Source organism: Gouania willdenowi, chromosome 9 (assembly GCF_900634775.1).
Source record: "Gouania willdenowi chromosome 9, fGouWil2.1, whole genome shotgun sequence".
Classification (NCBI taxonomy): Eukaryota; Metazoa; Chordata; class Actinopteri; order Blenniiformes; family Gobiesocidae; genus Gouania; species Gouania willdenowi.
The window spans coordinates 3,134,240-3,158,274 of NC_041052.1; the positions used below are offsets into that span (position 1 = coordinate 3,134,240).

The 24,035-nt window shown below is 38.2% G+C and overlaps 1 protein-coding gene across 1 annotated transcript in view; it reads right to left on the reverse strand.

Moving 5' to 3' along the window:
- Positions 1-1,987: 1,987 nt before the first annotated feature.
- The window catches only part of ghra (growth hormone receptor a), a 37,657-nt gene continuing 15,609 nt past the window's right edge, over positions 1,988-24,035 (reverse strand). The window contains exons 3-10 of the mRNA XM_028458679.1: positions 14,384-14,513; positions 12,314-12,480; positions 9,766-9,944; positions 8,647-8,800; positions 7,456-7,543; positions 7,263-7,332; positions 6,542-6,777; positions 1,988-5,111 (exon numbers count right to left, since the gene is read on the reverse strand). Of these exons, the coding sequence (XP_028314480.1) occupies positions 4,388-5,111; positions 6,542-6,777; positions 7,263-7,332; positions 7,456-7,543; positions 8,647-8,800; positions 9,766-9,944; positions 12,314-12,480; positions 14,384-14,513 (1,748 nt within the window). The 3' untranslated portion in view covers positions 1,988-4,387. The remainder of the gene's footprint in view (positions 5,112-6,541; positions 6,778-7,262; positions 7,333-7,455; positions 7,544-8,646; positions 8,801-9,765; positions 9,945-12,313; positions 12,481-14,383; positions 14,514-24,035) is intronic.

Sequence of the window (24,035 nt, forward strand, 5' to 3'; positions counted from 1 at the left end):
TAAAAGAAACAAATTAAAGTCAGAAAAACAAGAATAAAGTCGAAAAATGAGATTAAAGTAAAAAAGAGAGATTAAAGTCTAAATGTCGATTAAAGTAAAAAAAAAACAAAACAAATTAAAGAAAAAAAAAAACAGGAATAAAGTTTGCAAATATTGAAAATCCTTTTCATGAGGCCATTGGAGCTTGGCTCTGTAACTTATAATCATTTTTTGCTCATTAATTTTTTACTAGTAACATAAAAAATATATCTCGACATTTCAACTTTATTCTTGATTTGCCCAAAAATGTTTCCTCCATCAAAATTGACCCTAATCCACCACCGTAACAAACGACTAAAATATATCACATCTCCCCATTTCTCCCAGTCCATAAACATTTACAAATATCTAACACCCAGTGCTGGTCCCTTACCATGACACGGCACTTTCCACCACAATAAATCTAATTTAAAAAAAAAATAAAAATAAGAAGTACTAAGCAGCAATATAAAACTACAAACATTACCAACATTAAAAAATATGCATTTGTCATTTTACAGCACTGGTTTTTATATTAAGACATTCTGTGACCACGTTGGGCTCGCTGGCATTTTCTGCACTAGGCAGCGACAAGAGAACTGAGATTCTTACAAAGAAGAGACGAGAAAGAGAGAAATGGCACATTTATCAGATTCACATTTTAAAAGTCTGTCATTTGATGGCAGTAGCTTCGTGTCTCTTTGTTACAGGAAACGTCTGATAAAACAGAACTTCTTTATCGGTGTAATTACGTCGCTTATCTCAAAACAACGCAACATGGCACGAGCTACGATGACGGGCTAGCTTGATTTGGACCAACGATTAATGCTTAGTGCGATGAAAGCTCCTTAAATGACACAATCCCATGCATAATCTGGCTAAAATCACATGAACAACCGGTTTAACAAGCATAAGGAAAAATGGTAATAGCATGAGGCTAATGCATTTTTCCCTCAGTAATGTCCTCCATGTGTGTTTTTTTATGTAGAGCGTAACCAACTAATCACAGCTGTTCAAACACATCACCGACTCTGCTCGTCTTGGTTTGATTTAGTTTTTTCTCTGAGGTTTTGTTGTATATACACAATAAAAATAGAATTAACTCAGTTTACCCAATTCAAGGTGAGGCAGTTTGAACTTGTTCTGTTTTTTCTTTAATTACCGTAGTCCACGTAAGCAAAGCTGCTGCCAACACACAGACATTAACCAAAGGAGTTCCTCTACAGCAGACATGGGAAACTGGCGGCTCGGGGGCCACACGCGGCCCGCAGTCAAATTTTGTGAGGCTTTCCAAAAAATTGTAAATCAAATAAGCTGAGAGGAATTTAAAGTACAACATAATACAAAACGAAGAACAACAAAAACCACAAAATCACAATAAAATGCACACAATGTCAACAAAGGTACACAAAGTAACGACAAAAATGCACAAAATGTCAACAAAACAACAGAAGTAACACGAAAAGATTAAAAATTACACACAATATTGACGACAGACACTAACACACCAACTGAACACACAAAAATCACTACAAAAAGACAAAACAACAGAAAAGCATGCAAAATGACTCCACAGACACACAAAATGCTAACAAATTACACAAATGTTTACAAAAGTACACGAAATAACAGAAAAACACACAGAAAGCTCACAGAAATGAGAGAAAAATACACAAAGTGCCACACCTTTGCTATTTTCTGTGTTAATTCTCATCTCAATCATTATTTTAAACATTGATAATGGGATTTTTGGATAGACAATCACGTTTTTGTGGCCCCCCGCTGTGATAACGGTTACCCATTTCTGCTTTTACAGGAAAATTAAGTCACATTTGTGTATAAAAGTATGTTGTTGTAGTGTCAGAGAATAGATTTGGTTTAGTAGTCTGTAAAGACGTATAGGATTGGTAATGACTGTTCTATACACAATATGTGTATAGTAACACCTAGAGTCATTTTGTCTGTTTTCTAAGCATAGTACCAGAGAAAGAAAGAAAGCAGCAGTTTGATAACACTGTCATAGGCACATGTTGTTTTAACACAAAGGTAATAATAGTTGTACTGTATCAGATAATAAGTACTTTAGTTACATAAAGTTCACAGTCTTTCAGCGTGTTCCAGTTACTGTTCCATCGATGTGAAGAGGAAGCCCAGTCCCATACGAAGAAACTCTGAGCACCCACTTCTCACTTTACAGAAGTGAAGGTTAAGGCGTGAACGCTCCCGAATGGTTTGTGTCGTTCCTAAAAGCAGTGTGGCCTTCGAGCAAGGCTTTCTTTGAAGGAATGGCCCCCACATGGGGAGAGAAACCGTATATATCTTGAACTTCACGAGATAAAATGTTAAATGAAAGGGAAAATAAAAACCCTGCTACATATAAAGGTTTACAACTCAATAATTTAACATATTAATCAATATATTATTTTCTACCTCATCTAAATCTACTTGAGCCTTTACTTTCTAAACTGTGCCAAACATCCTGAAGGAGTATTTTTACCGTATTGTCTCCCAACTTTTCCTTTCTTGAAGATCCCAATTTGGTCAATAACTTAGTTCGAGTGTATAAAATCCATGAATTCCATGTTTTCTGTAGATTTTGTGAATAAACAACAAAATCAGTTTTCAGTAGGATTACAATTAGGCAGAAAATGTATTTTAGTCACACTGGTTGAATTATTATTTTGGCTAAAAAGTTACTGAAACCGATTTGCATCAAATCATTCTAAATGAAACGGCAACCACGAAGAAGTTGATCTGAAAACAGTTTAGCTATGCGAGCTAAGCTAAGCTGCATAGCTTTAATAATGGCGTGTTAGGCATTGCGATAAACAACATTTCAATTGACCTGTGGCTTTTATCTTTGACCACCTTGAATAACAATGGTTAACTCCATTAACCATATTGAGCATGTCTGTTACCATTTTGGGAAATTTATTGTCCTGTAATGACATTCCGATTAGGGAAAGGCGAGGAAACAGAAATGAATCAAAACTATTAAACGATGACACGGAGATTTTGTAATGGAAAATTGGAGGCTATTTGTATTTTTCCCCTGATGACATCAGCTTGGGTCACTAAAGATTAAAATATTTACAGTATTAAGAAAGGTCTATGTCAACCTGGAAACAGAAAAGCTAAGCTAGCTAGCAAAACTAATCTTGATAGCTTTATTAATGGCGTGTTTGGCGTCACGATAACAAACTGTTCATAGACCTGTGGCTTTTATCGTTGACCACCTTAGTAACGCCATAAACCGTATTAAGCATGTTTGTCACCATTTCAGGAAGTTTAATAGTCTGTAATGACCTTTGATTAAAAAAAAGCCGATGTAACGGAAACAAATGGGTAAACTGGGTAAACGATGATACAGAACTGTGGAGATTTTGTCAAGTAAAATCGGAGGCTTTTTGTATTTTGTCCCCTTCTATCAGCAGCTTGGGCCACACAAGATTGAAATATTTACAGTTTGAAGAAATAAGTTGATCCTAAAACAGTTAAGCTAAGCTAGGTAAAATAAGCTAATCTGCAAAGCTTTAACGATGCCGTGTTTGACGCTGCGATAAACAGAATTTGGGAGATTTTTTTAATGGAAAATCGGAGGCTCTTTGTATTTTTTCCCAGGTAACATCAGCTTGGGCCACTAAAGATTGAAATATTTACAGTTTTAATAAAGGCTAATCTAAGTCAAACTAAAAACTGAAGAGGTAAGCTACTCTGTATAGCTTTAATAATGGCGTGTTTGGCATCGCTATAAACAAACGGTTTTAACCCTCATATTATCCTCAAATATCACCAACACATTTTACCCTTGGGGTCAATCTGACCCCAGGCATTTTTGCCTCCAACTTGGAGTGCACATTCATGACCCTCACATAATTAATCATATTGATTGATATTGGTGACCCCGCCTCCCCCGTTCCTCTCATAAACATATTTGGGGTTATTCACTATAAATTTATGCATCAACTCTGCACCTCCAGGTGTGGGGATGTAAGGTCACACATGGGTCCCACACAAACAAGTTTTACACAGCTTAAAACAGCTTGGGGTCAAATTGACCTCAGAGAAACACCAATGCGTGCAATATGCATTCACCACAAAATATCATCACAAGTATTATAAGCAACTATTATTTTTTGAATGGGGTCAAATTGACGCCAAGGATAACAGGAAGGTTAATGAACCTGTGGCTTTTATCTTTGACCTTCACAATAGTTCACTGATTGCAGATTTCACGTCCCCCTATTTTAGACACCACATCACACCTTTTATGAAGCGTTTTTTTTGGTTTCCTGTCGCTGATCATTGCAACAAGGAACTTCCAGGGACATCAGATCCACGACAAAACCCTTTAAACTCATTGTCCTCCTCAGGGTGAGAGGCTTCCCAACAGGTCTGGGGTGATGTAACCAATGGGCACTTTGAGAGGGACGCAGGATGGCAGGGACTGCTGGGGGGGCGGTGGTGGTGGTGGTGGTTGGAGGATCAGACTACGATGACTGTCCAACTCCTGCACCACCGTGTAGTCTGCGACGGGGGTGAAAATCTGACATCGTGGAGGGTCGGGGACGATGTTTGCTGATTGGTTCCCATGTGATCGAGACATAGGACTGGGTTCAACAGTTTGGTATTCCGTCGGGGAGACGGACGTGCTGGGGGGAGGGGAACGGATGTTCTCTACGGTGTAGCCGTTTCCCTCAGGGTTTACAACCAGGAGCTTAGTCTGCTTCTTTTCTTCAGTCTCGATAATGTTTTCTTTCTTTCGTGTTTCTTCTTCGGTGGTTGAGGAGCTCTCCTGCGTCCGGACGTGCTGGCCGGGAGAAAGCACCACACCCCCAGATGGCATGACGTTGCTGACCTGAGCGTAGAAGTCTGTATTGATCCAGGTCGGCTGTACTGGATTATGTTTGTTTTCATCACTTTCTGCTGAGGTGGGGCATCTTTTAATGTCATTAAATGAAGCTGCTTCCTTCTCCTCCTCCTCCTCTTCCTCAGGTTGTCCTGGCAGTAATGAGCCCATCAGCATCAGCGAGTTGGCTTCAAGAACAGCCGGGTCATAACAGCTGGTCTGTCCCAAGTTGTTGTTAGGGAAGCTGGTGCAGGACAAAAACAGAAAAGTAAATTCAAAAAATGGGAAAAAAAGGGAAACTCAGAGGCCCTCATTTATCAACCTTGCGTGAAAACGGGTGCGAATCTGAGTTCACATTTGGTCATACGACAAGCATTTGTATTTCACCAATCCCAGCATATAAACGATCGAGTGTCAATAAATGCGGCGGCTTAATTCGATCGTCATTAACTTGGCCGCGCCCACTGAGGTCAAACAAGAAAAGAACATTCACAAGATGAAAGCATCTTCACATCTGAGGTGGTGCAAAACAAAGACATGTTTTTTTGACTGTGTGGAAACTGGAATTAAAGAAGCGCATTTAAATGCTCAGTGGAAGAGAATCAGCAACTGAGCAGGTGACGTCTGCCCCCCTGTGTGCACTGAGAACAACTTCACAACAGAGATCCTGGAGACACACACGAATTTGACATTTACATCAGCCTCAGTTCGCACATTTTAGGCAATAAATTATACATTAAAAATAAATTCACAATTGAAACGCTTTTAAAAAACATTAAAAATGACTAAATGTTGCCTCTCTCTGTGTTTAATATGCCTTCAGCCAATTTCATCTGATCAATCCCAGTGTGATCGAGTGTTGGGCTGAATTCGATCGTCATTAACTTGTTAAGCCTTCCTGTTTCAGAGGCCCCGCCCACTGAAGTCAAACAAGAAAAGACGCTTTTCCGAGATGAAAATCAGCATCCTCACATCAGAGAAAACTGGACTTAGCAACACATTTAAAAAGTGGAAGAGGAACAGCTACTGAGCAGGTGACGTCTGACAACAGAGATCCTGGAGAGAGACAAGAATATGACGTTTCTATCAGCCTAAGTCCACACGCTTTAGGCAATAAATATCACAAGCCTTAAAGATTGCCTCTTATCTGTGTTTATTATGACTTCAGCAAATTTCACCAATAATTTATCAAATTACTAATTACTGTAGCGCATTTGTAAAAGTTTAAGGAACTATTTACAGTTACAAGCATCTCCAAGACAGAACAGCATATCTCATGTGTGCCCACTGGGTGAACCCATGCGTTCCGGTAGCAGAGTTTATTAGTGGGGTTATACACTATTCCATGAAAGAAAAACCCAAAAAGTGGTATTAGTAATAAAAGATTTAATAATTCAATTATTTTGTTTGTTTAATTAGTTCAGTTTAATCCATTTAGATCTGTTCTGAATATGTGTCAGCTTATGGTTAAATGACAGCTGAGGTTTGTTTAATACTTTATTTTCTGACGCATTTGTGTTCACGAGCTCAGACCTGACGTAAGATTTAACCGTACGCTCACGTCAGAATTGATAAATACTGAAGTTTGGTGAATTTGGTCAAACATCCGTCGTATGCTCAGATCTGCACGTACGTACCAACGGTTGATTAATGAGGGCCAGTGTGTGTTCTTACCCAAGAGCGTTGGAGCAGCCTAAGTTGATATGATGGCAGCCTGTTTGGGTCAAACCGAGGAGCATCTGTGTGTCAGAGGTCAGGCTGTCATCTTTACCTCCACCGTCTCTGTCCTCCGCCTCCACCTCGATGAACTCCACCCACGGCTCGTCGTGGTAGAATTCAGGAGCGTAAGGAGGAAGGCCTCCGAATCCTCCACCGTTCAGAAAGAAATTCAGATCATCCAGTTTTCCTTTCTGCAAGCACAGCAGGAGAAACTGGTCAAAAATAATGGTTTGCAAAAACGCTTTGAACAATCAACTTTTTCTATCAGATAAAACAACCTATTCAGTGTTCCTTTGTTTCCTAATCATGGGTGTTTGAAATTAGGGATGTAACGATTAATCGCAAGGCAGTTAAATATCGATTCATAGGTATCACGGTTCACATCGATGCTGTGAAAATTGAATCGCAGTACTTTTTTAAACAGCAGAGGGCGGATATATTTATCCTTCTGGTCTAAAAGTGTAGGTGGTGGTACTTTCTATCTGGCCGCCTTCTACTCTTAAACATAAATGATTCCTTACCCCTTTAGCACCGAAAAATATCTGTAATATTACGTGAATATCTGTAAAAGTCACGTTTTTCTATTAGCTCTGTCTGCTAGCGCATAGCAGCTCTTCTTTACTGCTAGAATAGAGAGAATCGTATCGTATATATATATATAAAGGTAGAAATGTACCTTCAGAAGCTCTGAATCGATGCCTTTGATTTTGGGAGCAGGAACAGGTGGCAGCAGGATCATCATGAGTCTGCAACAGGAGGACAACGTCCATAACGTGCTCTGATTGGCTAATGTTTACACAGGCAAAGGCCAGTGAGCAGCTGGAAAACAGCATTTATTCCAAAGTGCTTCCTGTTGTGATGGTGTCTACCTGTGCTGCTGAGTGATGGCTATCAGCATGATCAATATGAGCACTCCAACGATCCCCAGAACCAGAACCAGGATGAACATCAGAGGCTCTGGAAAATCAAATCAAACATAGCTTCAGTGATGCACGTGAAGCAGGTAAAGGTTTTAATCAATAAACATACACAAAGTAAACAAGGCAGTTTAGAGTTGGAGGCAGGGTTGGAGTCAATTACATTTTTCAATTACAATTATGTATTCAATTATCTATGTTCAATTATAACTCAATTGTGATTACAGTAATTGGCTTTTTTCCCCAAATACAACTGAAATTATAATTATACTGTATTTTCCCCTGAAAATCAATTACAATTAGGTTCTCAATTACTAAAGTTCAATTATTCATAATTACGAAGCCTGTTTCCCTTGTTAGGCTTCCTTATCTATGAAAATAATATAATTCTGTCACTGTAACCGTAGATCTCAATTTTTTTAATTAAATGATAGTGACTGGTAGTTGGAAAACTTGATATTAAACATATTTTAAGCCATAGAACTGTAACATGGTTCTCCAGTTTTGCGTTTAATCAAATCATTATTAATGAGGATGCAGGAGGTTAATGCTAAGTTAGCACTAATGCTAGGTTAGTGCTAATGCTAGGTTAGTGCTAATGCTAGGTTAATGCTAATGCTAGGCTAATGAAAATGCTAGAATAATGCTATTGCTAGGTGAATGCTAATACTAGGCTAAGGTTAACATTAGGGTAATGTAAAAGCTAGCTAATGCTATGCTAAGGCTAGGGCAATGCTAATGCTATGCTAAGTTAGTGATTAAGCTAATGCTAAAGCTAATGTTAATGCAAGTTAATGTTGTGCTAAAACTACCTCATGTTAATGCTATTTATGCTAATACTAATGATCGCTAATACTAATGCCTACTAATGCCTGCTAATGCTAATGCAGTGCAACGCAGGCCAGAACCTGCATCCTCACTTGCATTTTCTTCAGGAAATGCAAATATTCTAGTTGACAGTTGTTTTTTTTTTTATTTCCATGCCAATTATAATTACAATTATCTGAAGTTAATGACAATTCAGTATTGATTACAACAGCAATGACATTTTTCAATTGCAATTGCAATTATAATTATGTCATAATTGTAATTAATTATCAACTATGCCCCCAACCCTGGTTGGAGGCAAAGCTTCAAACAAACCTTCAGTAACGATGTCGGTCACTTGAATAAAGATGGAGTCGCTGAAGTCGCCATACTTGGAGAAACCCTGCATCTTGCAGCGGATGTGAACTTCATATTCTTTACCGACGTGCAGCCCGTAGATCGTCTGCTTCGTGTAGGGCTGCACCTCCAACTGAACATTTGACATATATTTAGTTTTTAATGTTTAGTCCAAACAAACATTCAGCAATTACAGCAAGTTCATTGTTTGTCTTCTTTTTTCATAATTTATTAAGGTTTCATTTATGCTGACTACGTTTTTTCAGGAAATGTACTTCTATCTCCTGACATGTTTTGACTGTCAAACATAATATTCAATATGCAAAAACAACTTGCTGGGATTATTACGCGGAAGTCATGAACACATCACAGCGATGTGCAGATGCCTCCGAGGAAGACTGACAGTTGACAGTCAAAACATGTCAGGAGATCAAAGTACATTTTCCGGAAAAAAAAAACGTCTGAATAAATGAAACCTTAACATACAGTATTATTCAAAAAGAAGACAAAATTAACTTGTTAGATTCACTATGAGGAAGTTAAGGACACATCAAAGCGATCAGCAGACATCTCTGAAGAAGACTGGCAGTTAACAGTTGAAACATGTCATGAGAGCAAAATACATTTCCTGAAAACAAGTTGCCTGAATAAATGAAACCTTAACATATTAAATATTCAGCAAGATCAACAGAACGGTGATAACTATCAATCTTAACCAGGAGGTAAAACGTTTATTTTTGGTACCAGGAACTCTGAATTTTCTGATAGAAAACAGCAAGGCCTTTCAGAAATATGGAACAGAGGAAATGTAAGCACACTGGAGACGTAAACCGTAGCTTCAGAACTAAATAAGTAAAGTCTGTACAGGGTTCCCTGAACTTTGACCCACTGACACCTCCCCTTACTTCCTTCTGCCGACAAAGCTTCACCGCATTTAGCCTCTAGAGTTCAAGGGGAGGGAGAAGAAACACGAGACTGGGCCTCTGTGGCTGACCTACAGTTTACTTTACACATGTGTGCCAATGTTTTCTTAATGGAGACATGTATCCAGTTAAGGAGAAAGACAGACGAACACAAAGTGATTCGTGAAAAACTCACTGCTTCCCAGTTTGTGGTGTTTATCTCCCTGTACTGGACCTCGTATTCGATGCGCATCCAGCCCACACGCACGTCTGCAGAGGGCGGCGGCGTCCAGATGACCACCACGTCATAGCTGAGACCAGAGGGGCTCACATTCAGGAGAGTCCAGTTTAGAGACACCGGTGGATCAGGTCGAACTGTTGGGGAAGAGGGAAAAGGTTCAGATGCTAACTAGGGCTGGAACGATACCCTTTTGTTCCAATTCCATTTTAATCCCCATTCTTGGGTGCTGATTCAATTTAAATTGCAATTCTACAGTGACAATTATCGTGATTATTTTCCATATCAAAACACAAGTTGAATCCTACACTTTTAGAAATGTCACAGTTCCAAAAACAACGCACAACACATCACATTCAGTCATTAACTGATAAATCATTATTTATTCAGTGATTTATTATTATTTAGACTGAAGTAAATAAAATAAAACCTCCATCAGAAAGGAGGTAAACAACATGTACAAAAAAACAAATTTGTATATAACTTTTTGAAGTTAGTCAACTGAAACTTTTAATGTTCATCAAGCTAGTGCTTTGGAGCGTCTAGGTTTTTGTGTAGGAACAGGAGCTGGTCAACATGCTGGTAGTTAGGCTGCTCCAAAAGAGAAGTCACAATGTATTACAGTATGAAGATCAGCCTCATTTTTCTGTCCGAGTCACAGTAAAAATCACTCTCTTTCCCCTCATACGAACAACAGAATGACGTTTGTTTGTGTGGAAAGCCTGATTTTATTAACTTCTTATATTCAGAAAGGATCGGCGCCCATTAGTCGTCGTTGTTGTCATCTGTCATCAGTGTTACACTTGTTATTTACTCTGTAGTGTGATCAAACTGTGGATTTACGTTGGGACACAGTGTTAAAATAATTGACCAGCGTGGACATCAGTCTGACGTCTTTCAGGGTTTCATTTCACAAGCTGCAGCTGACGTGCACACCGCGGCACACAGCTGATCAGCTCTGTGATGCAGCACACACAAGGAGTAAACAGCAAGGGAAAAATTTTATTAAATGTAACACATTTTGTCTGTCTGAAACTGGTAAATTTGAAAATATTAGGAATGCTGATGGTCAATCTTTTGGTGTGCATGTGTAGCTTGGAGGAGGTGTGCGTGTAGCGGGGCTATGATTGACAGGATTGGGTCCGCCTCATCTGACACACGCACGTAGCCACCTTGACTGGCTTCATTACCTGGATAAGTTTATTCAATATCCCATCCAGGGTCCGTTGGTCTGCTGCAAGGTGTTTAATCTCTAGCTTTATGTCCAGATGAGCAGTAATGTTCATTTCACATTCCGCTCAAAATGCATTATGAGACGGTTGAGTATGTCCCCATATAGTATACATCCGAGTATTTCTCACATACTCAATATTTTCATACTATCTAATGTGAACGTACTACATACTCATTTTGACATCAAACTTAGAATGAGTAGTACGTTAGTATGACATTTACAATAAAGTCATACTCAGCCACGCAATGATGCATTACGAGTGGAATGTAAAATGGTCCTGGTGCCGGCTTCAAGCTTAAAATCAAACATCCCCTTTTCAAAATAAAAGCATCTCTTCTTGTCTTCTATTAGTTTTTAATGCTTTGTAAATAGGGCTCTTGTTCTGAAGTGAACCAGAATTTTTGTCAGTAGCACAACGGTCTCTGAAAATCTCAGAAATGTCAGAATTAAATGTGATTATGTGAGTTTTATGGATCAAATGTGCACATGTTGATATTCTACTTGGTCAATTTCTCACTTAAAATGTTTTCATAACTTTCAAAGTAAAGGTAGAGAATCAACAGAGATATTTAGCCTCAGTGTGCTTCAGGTTTTTGTCGTCGTAGGTTCCAAATGCATCTTGGGAAACATGGAAGTATACTTCAGTGGGAACGCTCATCATCCTCTCCACACTTCATCATTGAGTTTGTAGTGTATAGTACGGAGTGTGACATTTTCAACACAGCCTCAGACAAATTTGAAGCATTAGCATTAAGTTAGCTAACATTGGACGGTAATTAATTTATATGAATTTCGTTTTCTGCTTTTCAACAAAGTACATTTTGATCATCTGAAGCCCAAAGGAGCATGCATTAAATGACTGTTAGCAGCTACAGTTTGTCCGCTACATGCTATAAGTAGACAGTGTGCCCAATGGCAGAGAGAGGAGGTAGAACTAAAAGGGTGATTTAAAAATAATACACTGAGTGCTTGGATAGTGAGTGGTGGAAGGGTAGACTGAACAACATGTCCTACAAACACAAAAAAAGCAGCCACGTATACTTTTTAGCACATGGATCATTGATTTGCACGAGAACAAAGGCTGGAATTAGACGTGGAGATTAGAAAAAGCAAACATCAGCATGGATTTATCAGTATTTTTAACAGACATTTCAGATAAGCACCGATTCTGTTCCTGGACTTTTGCATGGAGACGTAAAAAAAGTGTTTTAAGGCACAGTATTCATTTAGTTTAAGCTGAAAAAGCCCATGAGATAAACAGGAAGTACTGACCGATGTTCTCCACAGTAAAACAGTCGTCCTCATTGATATATCTGGTGTTTTGACTGCGGAGCTGCATGCAGTACGTGATCCAAATGGCCGTGTGGTTTCTGTCGAAGAAGCACTCCCTGTTTGAATGGATGTACTCTGGACACTCCTTCCATTCACTGCTTAGAGACCTGAGAGAGCAAGAAACGCAGAAAGGACTTCCTTTAACCTGTGTGAAATAAACTGTGGAATACTGAGCAAAAATTAGAAATCACTGATATTAACCATCATTAAAATCTACCAGTGCTCAAATATGGAGTACATGTACTTAACTGTGGTTTACAATTGCACAAGTACACTTTACAGGTAAAGTGGGCGGAGAAGCAAATACGGGCTTGCCATTGGCTTTTGAAAATATTCCAACCAATCATGGAGCTGGATTTAGTTATAATCCCTCCCACTTTATTTGCATTAGGTCTACTATTAAAACTAGTGAATCTTTTGGCTAGGGCTACTAGTGACATTTTTAGTGTACGAGTGTGATTTTTTAACTAGTGACGGTTTGTAGCGCACTAGTGCGCGGCTAGACTTTACTAGTGCAGCAAAATGTGTCACTAAAAGTTCTAGTAAAGCTTTGACGTTTTACTAGTAACATATACAGTATTGAGTCTACTAGGACAACTAATAACACAAAAGTGTCTACGAGATGGTTTGGCTTTACTAGTAAGGTCTACTCACACACTAGTGCACCAATAACCTTTACTAGTAAAGCAGGTTTTTTTGTTTACTACTACTACTAGTACACTTAAAATATCTCACTAGTAGTACTAGTATACTGTTTTTAGTCTACTAGTACTACTAGTTAGGGATGTCCCAATACAACTTTTCAATTTCCGATATGATACCGATATTGCAGCCTTGCGTATCAGCCGATACCAATATTGATCCAATAAATGAAGAAGAAGCTTATTAATTTAAATTCTGGTTCTATAGTAAACAATGCAAAACTGCATAATAGTTCTTTTTCTTTTTAAAAGTGCAACTGAAAATGTATTTTGTGCCTTAACAATTGGACTTCAAAAAAAAAACCCATCATTGCACTGATTTACGTCAGATATTTGTTTAGACCAGCAGAGGGCGCTGATAACCCAGTGGTCGGTTGGCATGCAGCTAATCTAGCAGTGAAGAAGAGATGCTATGCTAGCAGACAGAGCTAATAGAAAAACGTGACTTTTACAGATATTCACATAATATTACAAATATTCTTTCGGTGCTAAAGGGGTAAGGAATCATTTATGAACATGTAACATTAACATGTAAGAGTAGAAGGCGGCCAGAAAGAAAATAGTAGCAGATTCCGAGAGGAGCGACTGGATTTCAAAGATGTTTGAAATCCTTATGACCCGACGATTGCTGATTGGGAGCTGGTCGTGAGGTGTTAATCGCTTCCCGTGATCCCATGTATACTACACGATGCATGACACACGATCTCGCAGAGACTCGCACGATCACACAAAATAGTCGCACAAGTCGAAAATCGGCTCAAAATGGGCCAAAGATCGCACAGTGTATGCCTGCCTTTAAGTGCACTTGTGCACAAGTAAACCTAATTTGAGTACTAGTAGAGTTTAACTATGATTGAAATCAATATCTGTGTTTCCATTACAGTTTTTTGCAAAATAAAAGCAATATTTCTAGAGTTTTGACAAAGTATAATTGTGCTTTGAACAAGTTTCCATTGAAGGTTGTTTTGGAGCCTTGTAACTCTGGTGAAATCTCATCATGTGAGACTTATCTGCAAGAAGATAGACGCTCCAAACCTCCTTATAACACTGTGCATTCCTTTGTTGTTTCACTTCTAATGTGGCACTAATCATTTTTACGTATAATACTCAGAAATGTCTCAGTCTCTTCTTCTTCTCAATATCAAAATGTCTGAAAAACATCCTCATGAAATCGTTTTTTATTTCAATTTGGCACATTTCCAAGGGTAATGGAAACACAGCTAATGGTAATGGTTTTATAATAAACATTGTGGACACACACACACAAACACTCTTTCTGTTAAGTGTGTGAGGTGTGAATCCCACTCACTCTTTCTTAAGGTAGAAGACTCTGAGATCTCCAGGTGACGATAAGTTCTGGAAGATTCCTGGACTCCACCAACAACGGAAAGTCTCCTGTTCCCTCGAAACACAATCAGTGAAATGAGGCTCTAGAGGAGCTGGAGGAGAAAAAACCAAAAGGTAAAGGTCAGAGATGCAACAAACAAACAGAGGAGCTGAGTGTGCATTAAGCAGATCAATCCTCTTTACTGAGCAACATCAACACTTAAGGGATTTACATTCACCAGTGAAACAATACTAATGGAACTATCTGTACTAAAATAGACGCGACAGTTAAGTTGATCTTAATCTCACGGGAAGGAAACATGTAACAAAGCAGCGCAGCTCCACCTACCTTTTTTAATCAGATAAAAACATAATGTAGATCAATAAATCAAAGATGATTGACTCAAAAACAAAATGAAGATGTAAAAGGTTGAAATTGCAGCTCAAAAGTTTGTTTTGATCCACTGTAAACATTCTCTTTCTGACATTGTTGGAAAAGTATCTCGATTTGAATTGTGGGATGTGGAGTCCTGTAGACCATTGGTTCTCAACCTTGGGATCTAGACCCCATTTGGGGTCGCGAGACACTGGGAGGGGGTCACCAGATGCCTTCAAGAAACTAAGAATATTTTCTGAACAATTTGAGCCCATTTTTCTGCAACTACACCAAACGTGCCATATTTTTACCTTTATTCATCACTTTTTTTCCACTCATTTTAATGCATTTTTGCTACATTACTCCCATTTCTGACACTTTGAAGACATGTTCAGTACTTATAAACCCTTTTCCACCACGTTTCCACCTAATGTCACACATGTTGACCCATTATTGTCACTTTTAACCTCTTTTCACCATATTTCATGCATATTTTTGGCCAGTTTAGCCACATTCACTATTTGTCATGTCCATTATTTGCCAGTTTAAACGAATTATTCTTACTTTTCAAATGACATTACCCTAACACCCCCTCCCCTCATTTCTGCCACTTTTTTTACACTCTAATTTGCAACTTTTTACCAATTTCTGTGGTTTTTAAAATCCCAATCAACCACCTTTTCACCAAAACAAACTTTGGAACTGGATAATCTAATGATGAGGGGGTTCCAGGGGGAGTTTAGGGGCATAAACACAGAACGTTATTCAGATTTCCACCGATTTTAACAAGCCTGTGCCTTGCATAGCAGGTCTGTCCTGCTGGTGTGTAACTGGGTGAATCTGCTGATTAAAATAAAGGGCGTTGGGAATTCTTTGGTAAATAAATCAAGTCCATTAACTCGAGTCAGAGGCCAGAGTCTCATCAAGCCTGAGATTGTGGTGCAACCATAAATAAGTAGCATTGATTTAAGCTCAGCCCATCGCTCTGATTGGCTGAACAATAAATCACACACAGGCTCAGAACGTAAACAAGCTGCAGATCTAAAAGTAAGGTTATCAGAAAGGGATTGATGCAGAGGGCTCACTTTAGCTCACTTTAGCTCACTAGTGAGGCTACGTTCACACAGCTGCACAAGTCAGATTTGTTTGTGTGTTTGTTCATATTACACAATAAGTTTAGAGGAGTGACGGGCAACTTTTATCACAGCGGGGCAACAAATACGTGATTGATCTGAGGGCCACATTATCATCATTCATTTCATTATCAGCATTTAAAATAACGACCAATATCGAGCATTACCACAGGAAACCACAATTGGTTTCTATGTTTATGTTTTTATTGTTTTTTTTTAAGTTTTTCTGTTATTTTGTGTATTTTTGTTGTATTTTTGTTGTCGTTTTGTTGTATTTTTGTTGTATTTTTGTTGTCGTTTTGTATATTTTTCTCTTTGTGGGAGTCATTTTGTATATTTTTCTCTTTGTGGGAGTCATTTTGTGTATATTTTTAGTCATTGTGTATGTTTTGCGAGTAATTTAATGCATTTTAGTTTAGTCATATTGTGTTTCTGGAGTCAATTTTGTTGTCATTTTGTGTATTGTTCTGTTATTTTGTCAATTTTTCCACTCATCTTAAATATTTATATCCATCTTGTGTATTTTTGTAGTCATTTTGTGTATATTTTAGTCTTTGTGTATGTTTTGCAGTCATTTTGTGTATTATAGTTTTCATATTGTGTTTCTGGAGTCCTTTTGTATATTTCTCAAACATTTTGTGTCTTTTTGTTGTCATAATCTGTGTTTTTGCAGGAATTGTCTATATTTGTTGTAATTTTCTGTATTCTTGCTTTTGTATTGTTACAATGAGGCTGCAAAAAATGAAGTGAATGGGATCCTGAAGTGGCCCATACACACAAACGAGGAAACAAGTGAGCATGCAGCCACTCTGTGTTTACTGAAGTGAACACAGTGGGTTTTTTCCCAGCTGCTCCTCCTAGGAAGCAGAATTGTGACGTTAATCACATTTCAATGACATAAATGTCAGATAAATGTGACACACATACAAAATATTAGACACATATCGATTTAGGAGCACATAATGGAAGAGGCCTGGTTTGACAGATACAGATTGAAAAAGAACAAAATAGATCTGATTTGGGCCACAGTGTGAACGTCTGCTCTGATAATAAACACTTTCAAACTGTTTGCACAGGCACAACCCTGCTCCTGCTCAACCTGCAACTAAAGCAAAGCAAAAAGTAACCAAACACTGCATGGACAGGCCCAGTCTGAGCAGCCACGCACGCACGCGCGCGCGCACACACACACACACACACACACACACACACACACACACACACAGTCTAATTATTCCACATACAGTAAAACATGCAGCACTTTGATTAGTTTCGCCTCCTTTAATAGACACCAGAGCAGGAGCATAAATTCACTGCATTCTCGCACAAGTTGTTCTGTTCCCACCTTCCCTTCCCTCCGCTTCACCCCTGCACCCTGTCATGCTTCCCAGAGGTTTGCTATTTCAACCAGGCCTGAGCCTCCCTCCCCCATCCAAAGAATTCCAGCTGACAGCATCAAAGAGCTTTGTGCAACACGCTGAACACTGAAGAGAGACTCCAGACTTAAACACAAAAATTTATGTTGACTTTTATTTTCATCTTCTGTCTGCACATTTGTACGTTTCTTTAATGCGCTTCACTCACTGTGGTGTGTTTGCATGCGATAGATCACACATGGGAAAAAAAAAAAAACCATGTTCGTCTTAATCATGAAGACTTTTGCGAGTCAGAGGGTAAAAGATTAGGAAGCCACGCCCACAGAAACATGTCTCTCCTTCAGGTTCCAGTTACAAACCTGAAATTCACGCCCGTTTTGAACTGACACATGTTCATCTTCACGTATCTTCACGTCTGACATGCTGGTTTATAAATCAGTACGATAAAAAATATAACATGTTCAAGCCGTAGCTAGCTCACTAGGTGTGGTGCTAAATGATGAGAGATCAAAACTGATTAACAGCTGACATTTATAGATCGTAAATCTTCGTGCACGGCTAGACTTGCCGTTTTGTCGTTGAATATACTGTAGATGTTGCAAAGTTTAAGTGGTGGGAAGGTAAATCTTGCCTGTGGCTGATAAACAATCAGGTAAATCTGAGTTAAAAGCTTTGGCTTGAAAAGAAAAAAAAAACACCTCATTGTGTGTGTGTGAATAGAGCGTCCGTCTGTCCACGCGGGCTCTGAACGCAGCACACTCTGATGAACAGAAACTTCATTTTACATTTTGATTTGGCTCGACAGGGAGTTAGAAAAGCATTTATCTAATCTCAACTCATGACTTTTAAAATCAATGAGCAAATAAAGAAATGCAACGTGCACTTTGAGGCTTTTAAAAATCCACAGAGGAAGATTTTGAACAATGATTTGAGGAAAGTGTCAAAATGGCCCGTGGGAGGATTTTACTAAAACTAAAAATTAAAAAAGACAGACAGACTCCAGATGTGTCATGTTAGTTTGGATTCAGGGGCCACATGTGACGCAGTTTGATTACAAGTGGACAGAATAAAAATAACTGGGGGTGGAAGAAAAAAAATCGATTCGAGGATATATCGCGATATTACACAGTGCGATTATCGCATCGAACCAAAAAATGTCAAAATACATCTAATGTCGCTATCATATACATAGAACGTAAACGCCGGGTCACTAGGTGTCAGTGAATGCACCATTAGAACTTGTTAAACTACGTAATGATTTTTATAAAACATACCGGGCACTTTTAGAGATGTACAGTATGTGATTACCGTACTTTCTTTTTTAAAGAATTTAAGAACTTAACAGAATCAGATTCTGTTGTAGAAGCAAAAGTTTAACTTTTTCGAGAAAACATAATTTGACAATTTGATAAACATAGCACTTGTTTTTTATATTTGTACTTGATTTACAGTTATTTCACCTGTTCTCGCAAGTTTTTTTTAAAAAAAAAAAAAAAAAGGAATAAATTGTGTTTCATACCATTTTGTACTTGGAAAGGTGAAATTTGTAATTAATGATATTGTGATATATCTCAATGTACATCGCATCGGGATATATTGTAACGTGCACAACCCTAAAAATAACCCAAAAAAAATCATAAAAGGCAATAATTTGATCACAAATGCACCTTATTTTATTAACAGCAAATGTAAATGATCTAATTTTGCGGAAAATAAAATGGAAAAAAGGTATATGACTCAGAATAAACCGCATCAAAAACCGGCTCTTGTTTAAAACCGGTTCCCAGTGTTTGAATTCCTTGGAATCATTGGCCGAATGAGCACAAAAATCCCCTAATCTATTCCAAATCACCCCACGCAATGCGTAGCATACGCAACATGCGACTGGTTTGTTCTCCTTTTTTTCTAAATGAGAACCGATAAAAAACCGAATTGTTAAGCAGAATTGAAAACTGAATCGGAATCGTAAAAATCTTATTAATTCCCATACGTACGTACATGTTTTGGGATCATATGATAAATTTCCAGGGACTATTCAGCAAACCGATAATTATATCACATTTTTCACGACAATCTCATGTAATTTCAGTGTAATCCGTAATTAATTAATCATCTGAAGGATATGAATATAAAATGAATAACAGTAGTTGACTTGATTAACTTTATTTAGCATATTTGGGATGATTTGTGGAAGTTTCAGTCAGTAAAGTCATCGAAACAGGAAAAAATGATGAAATGGAATTTGAATATAGGAAATATTAAAATATTAAATTTTAGTCTCTACTAATTTTTGTGTGTTTTCCATTCTGATATCTAAAGCATGTTGACAAGTCTTACATAACTACGGTCATCTTGAAATCATACAAGCTGCAATCTGCAAACAATCTAATGTTATTTAAATGAAATAAAGTCCCTAATATAACTGTAATCCAAATACACAACACTTGTTAGAAGGATTAGTATGAATAAAACCCTGAAATGTAGTTTAAATACTTGGAGAGGTGAGATAAATATGAAGAGTTTTTAGCCGAACGCCGAGTTTTGGCTGTGGTTCCTTGTGGTTTTACTCCATAGTTAATGTGATTGCACTTTGCTTTATGAGATCATACTCCACATATCTGCTCAACAGCTGAACCTGCTGTCCTCTCCTGCTTCACTCACACAATCCTCAGCCTGTTCTCGACTCACTGTGAAATTGCTGTGGGAGTTAAAACGTTCAGAGTAGAATAGTTTAAAGAGTTTCAACCATGGCAGGAAGTGTTAAGGGAATATAGAAACACACCACAGTGTGAACTACTCATTCTAATCATGTGCATTCATTGGTAATGAGCTCTGAATGGCGTTTGTGGTCACTTTTCATTGGTGTTATATTATATCTCCCTTTAGCCACTGACTACCGCCTGTCACTGTAGACCCATTAAAGGTTTCTGTGTCTGCATCACGTTGCATGTGTATTTCTGTTATCCAGATGGAGAAACTGGCAGAACACACAAACACAACGCCAGGAGTCGGTCCGCACACGCCAAGACCTGCATCAGATCTCAGTAACGCAGCTCGCACTCCCTCACAAATAGACGTGGCCGCATGACTCAGCAAAATATTAAAAATTAACATTTTTGGTAATAAAAATCTATATTTATCTACGCCAAGGAGGTCAACATTTTCAACAGCGTTTGTTTGTTTGTTGTCTGTTTGCAAAATTACCTCAATATCACTTTTTGAACCAAAGATAGACTTTACACCATGGAAGATTCCATTACATTTTGGAGCGGATCCAGATCAATATACTAATTTTGGATCTGTTTCAAAAGTCAAAAAATGCTTATTTCTGGGCAAAATTTCAAAACCTGACTGTTATGTCAGGTTGGTTCCTCAATAATACTGGAGTTACACAGAGTCCCGACACGTTAAAAATGTCAAATCTGCGTCATTCGTGACACTCGTAACAAAGCTTAACATAACTGGAGAAGGTTTGTAAAAGCGCATCACATGGATGGAAGATATTTTAACACCACAAAAATCTTCCGCGAATGCTACAAATGCAGTCATAGAGATCATTGCAGCACATGAACATTCCCGTGCCCTAGTTCTGATTCGTCAAAGTCCAGGACTCCTGGACATCTGGTCCACTGAGATAGACCAGTGGTGCAACTGTGACACATGTGCTTCGTAACTTAAACATTGGGGAGATGGATATGAACTGTCAAAGACTGGATGATGGGATGAATTTGGGTTTGTGTGGAGCCAAATATAAACCCATTCAGCAAAATGAATCACACCTGTAGCAGCGCGTACTGTATCGGTATGACCCGTACCACCCAGGGCTTTAAATTCTTAGATCAGTAGCCAGCATGGCTAGTAGATTCTTAAAGTTACCAGCAAACCAGATTTTCCACCAGCCAAATTCTTTTCCAAAATAGATTTAAGCGTTCATGTTTCTTTAAGTAGTTTTTTTTTTTTTAGTTGATTGCAAAAATACGTTAAAATGGTAAAACTTTAAACATTTAATTCAAAAACAGTGTTGTAATAATTCCTAAAAGATGCTATATGGAACTTTGGGTTTGTCAGAGAAATGAACCTTTTATAAAGTATATTCTCACAACTTCATAAACAAACTTAACTTGAACACTGAAGTTAGAAAGAATAGAAGTAATCAGAACTAAGAATGACATGTACTGTAGAAAAAAAAATGTTTTACTTCAAATGTAAAAAAACTGTATAGTGCACATTTTAAAGGTCAACAAATGGTTGAATAGCAGCCACTCACGACCCAACATCTATTTACTAATAAAACTCCTCAATTTCTTCTTCTTTTCAGATCCTCTTTCATCTTCATTTTCCCGTGTCGGCAGCAGGACTTCCTTTTTTGCAGTTCAGGTTTTTCAACACCCGATAAATATCTCCACGTTTGTTTGTTTTTTCCAAACTAATTTTACAACTTCATTTCAGCTCTTATTGTTTGCGTCACAACATAGTGTTCATGAGAAATGTACAACCAGCAGTGTTGCCAGATATACATTACGTTTTAAAGTCTAAACACACAAAAACCCCTAAATGTCTTGGTGGAAAACAGCCCAATCTGGCAACAATGACTCGTTGCATCGTTTCTGCGGTCTGCCAATTCAAACAGACGCAGTGGTATTTGTTTCGTTCTTCACCAGTGATGCTACAATATTACATGCCAAAGTTAATTTTAACCACAACAGGGTTGGCGGGTGTTAATTTAAAGCCCTGGTACTACCGTGTACCCACTGATCGTGACCGAGCGTCACAAAGCCTGGCAAGTAGCCACTGACCCATAGGAGTGTGACGATATCTACATTTCGGAGATCTGTGTAACCCCAGCATTACCGAGTTCCAACCAGATTGGATCCGGATTGTGCATTTCATCGAGACTTTAAAGAAAAAAGGTGGGTGGATCTACTGCATGGTTATTGATGGGGATAATTTAAAGTGTGAACGATCATGTACTATGATCAGGATCAATGATCCAGATGACTGCCAATATCTGGAAAAGAGAAGATTAGGAGGTTAAGAGAGGTTGTTTCATTTGTTTTTCTTTTTTCTCCAAACTGTGGAAAAGCTTGAATGTTAGGTGAAAGGGTAGAGACGTCTGTAATTGTTTGTTTCTGTGTGTTGGCCTCGTCATAGACTGGACCTTGCTCTTGGCCTTAAGTAATAGTCTTTCAAAGCCCTGGTACACCACAACCCTAATCAGGAAGAGTGAGCTAAAAGATGAATGGAAGCCAAGGGTGATTGAAAACAATAATGGTTGTTGTTTCCCTCTTACTACGACAGGGAACATCAAATACAGGTGAAAAAGTGAGATTATTATGGATGTGTTGTAGGCATTGACATTCAATCTCACTTGGCGTCGAACAGAACGGAGGAGCGACGCCAGGGGAGAAGAGGAGAAAGGTGAAAGACTGCAACAAGATACAAACAAGGGAACGTAAACAGCTGATATAAATAACCGCCGGAACGCAATCGCCGTTTCACTCACACACGAGCGTGTAACCACAAACACATATGGACTGAACGCACACCTTCAAAACACAAAGCGACTGCAGAGAAAGCCAAAGTGCCATTGTTTGATTCCTTAAAAGCATCCTGTCCTTCCTCCCGCTAACACAACAGGACATCAGGCCCCCCCCCCCCCCACACTTTGAGGACAAGTTCCCACTAATCCTCGTGGTTCCCAGCACTGTTAATGGCTTTGAAGTTAAACAAAGGGTATAGGATTTACTACCTAATGATGTTAATCTCCTACGTCGGCCATTGTGTCCATGGCCAAGAATTTTATCAGTTATTCTGTGTCCAAGTGCAAAGAAGTCTAAAAGTGAACGAGGCCTTTGGATCACAAAGACTTGAAATACTTCTCTCCTTATCTTTGTCTATAGATATCTTTATTTTTTTATTTTTACTTCTATTGTCTGCTGATGGATGGACATTCATATGAGATGAAGCAACATATTCTATCTAATGGCTGACTGCGTGTTGTCCACACACGCTGTCAGAATCGTTATGTACAGTAGGTGTTAGTTATCACTGAAAGTCCAACTAATACATCAAAACGTTGTTGAAACATGAGCACATGAGAAGAATCGTCTCATTTCGATGAAAATCCATTTTTCAAGAGGGACAGGACTCAGGAGAGAGAGAAACAATAAAAAGTGCAGCTGTTTGTTAATAAATGTGCTTGTGTGGCATTTTTCATCAGCAAATTTAACACACAATTGTCTTAAAAACATCAAGATTTATATTGTGTATCGCCATACTGAGAAAAAATATTGAGATATAAGTTTTGGTCTATATCGCCCAGCCCTGTATACGCTTGATTGACACATTAAATTTAACGCTTCAGAAAACAAGTGACCATAAAAGAATATTTTTATCTTAGAAATTTTAGTTTTGGTGTAAAATAACCACTTTGTTGAGTGAAACCCTTTAAAATGTGATGGCAATTATTCATAACTCTCTAATCAGCTTTATTGCAAATTGAACCATTTATGCAAAGTTATGGAAAACAATAAAACAAGTTTTGCCACAATTATTGGCAGTCTAAACTAATACATCAAAACTAACCTCATCTCATGTTGTAACGTGAACATGTGGAGAATCGGCTCATTTAGATAAAAATCTCTTTTTCAACAGGAACAAGACAGACAGAAATATCAATAAAAAGCTGCTAAAAAAATTCAAGCTACTGATTATATTTAGGCTTTGTTATCATATAAACCTAAATCAAAG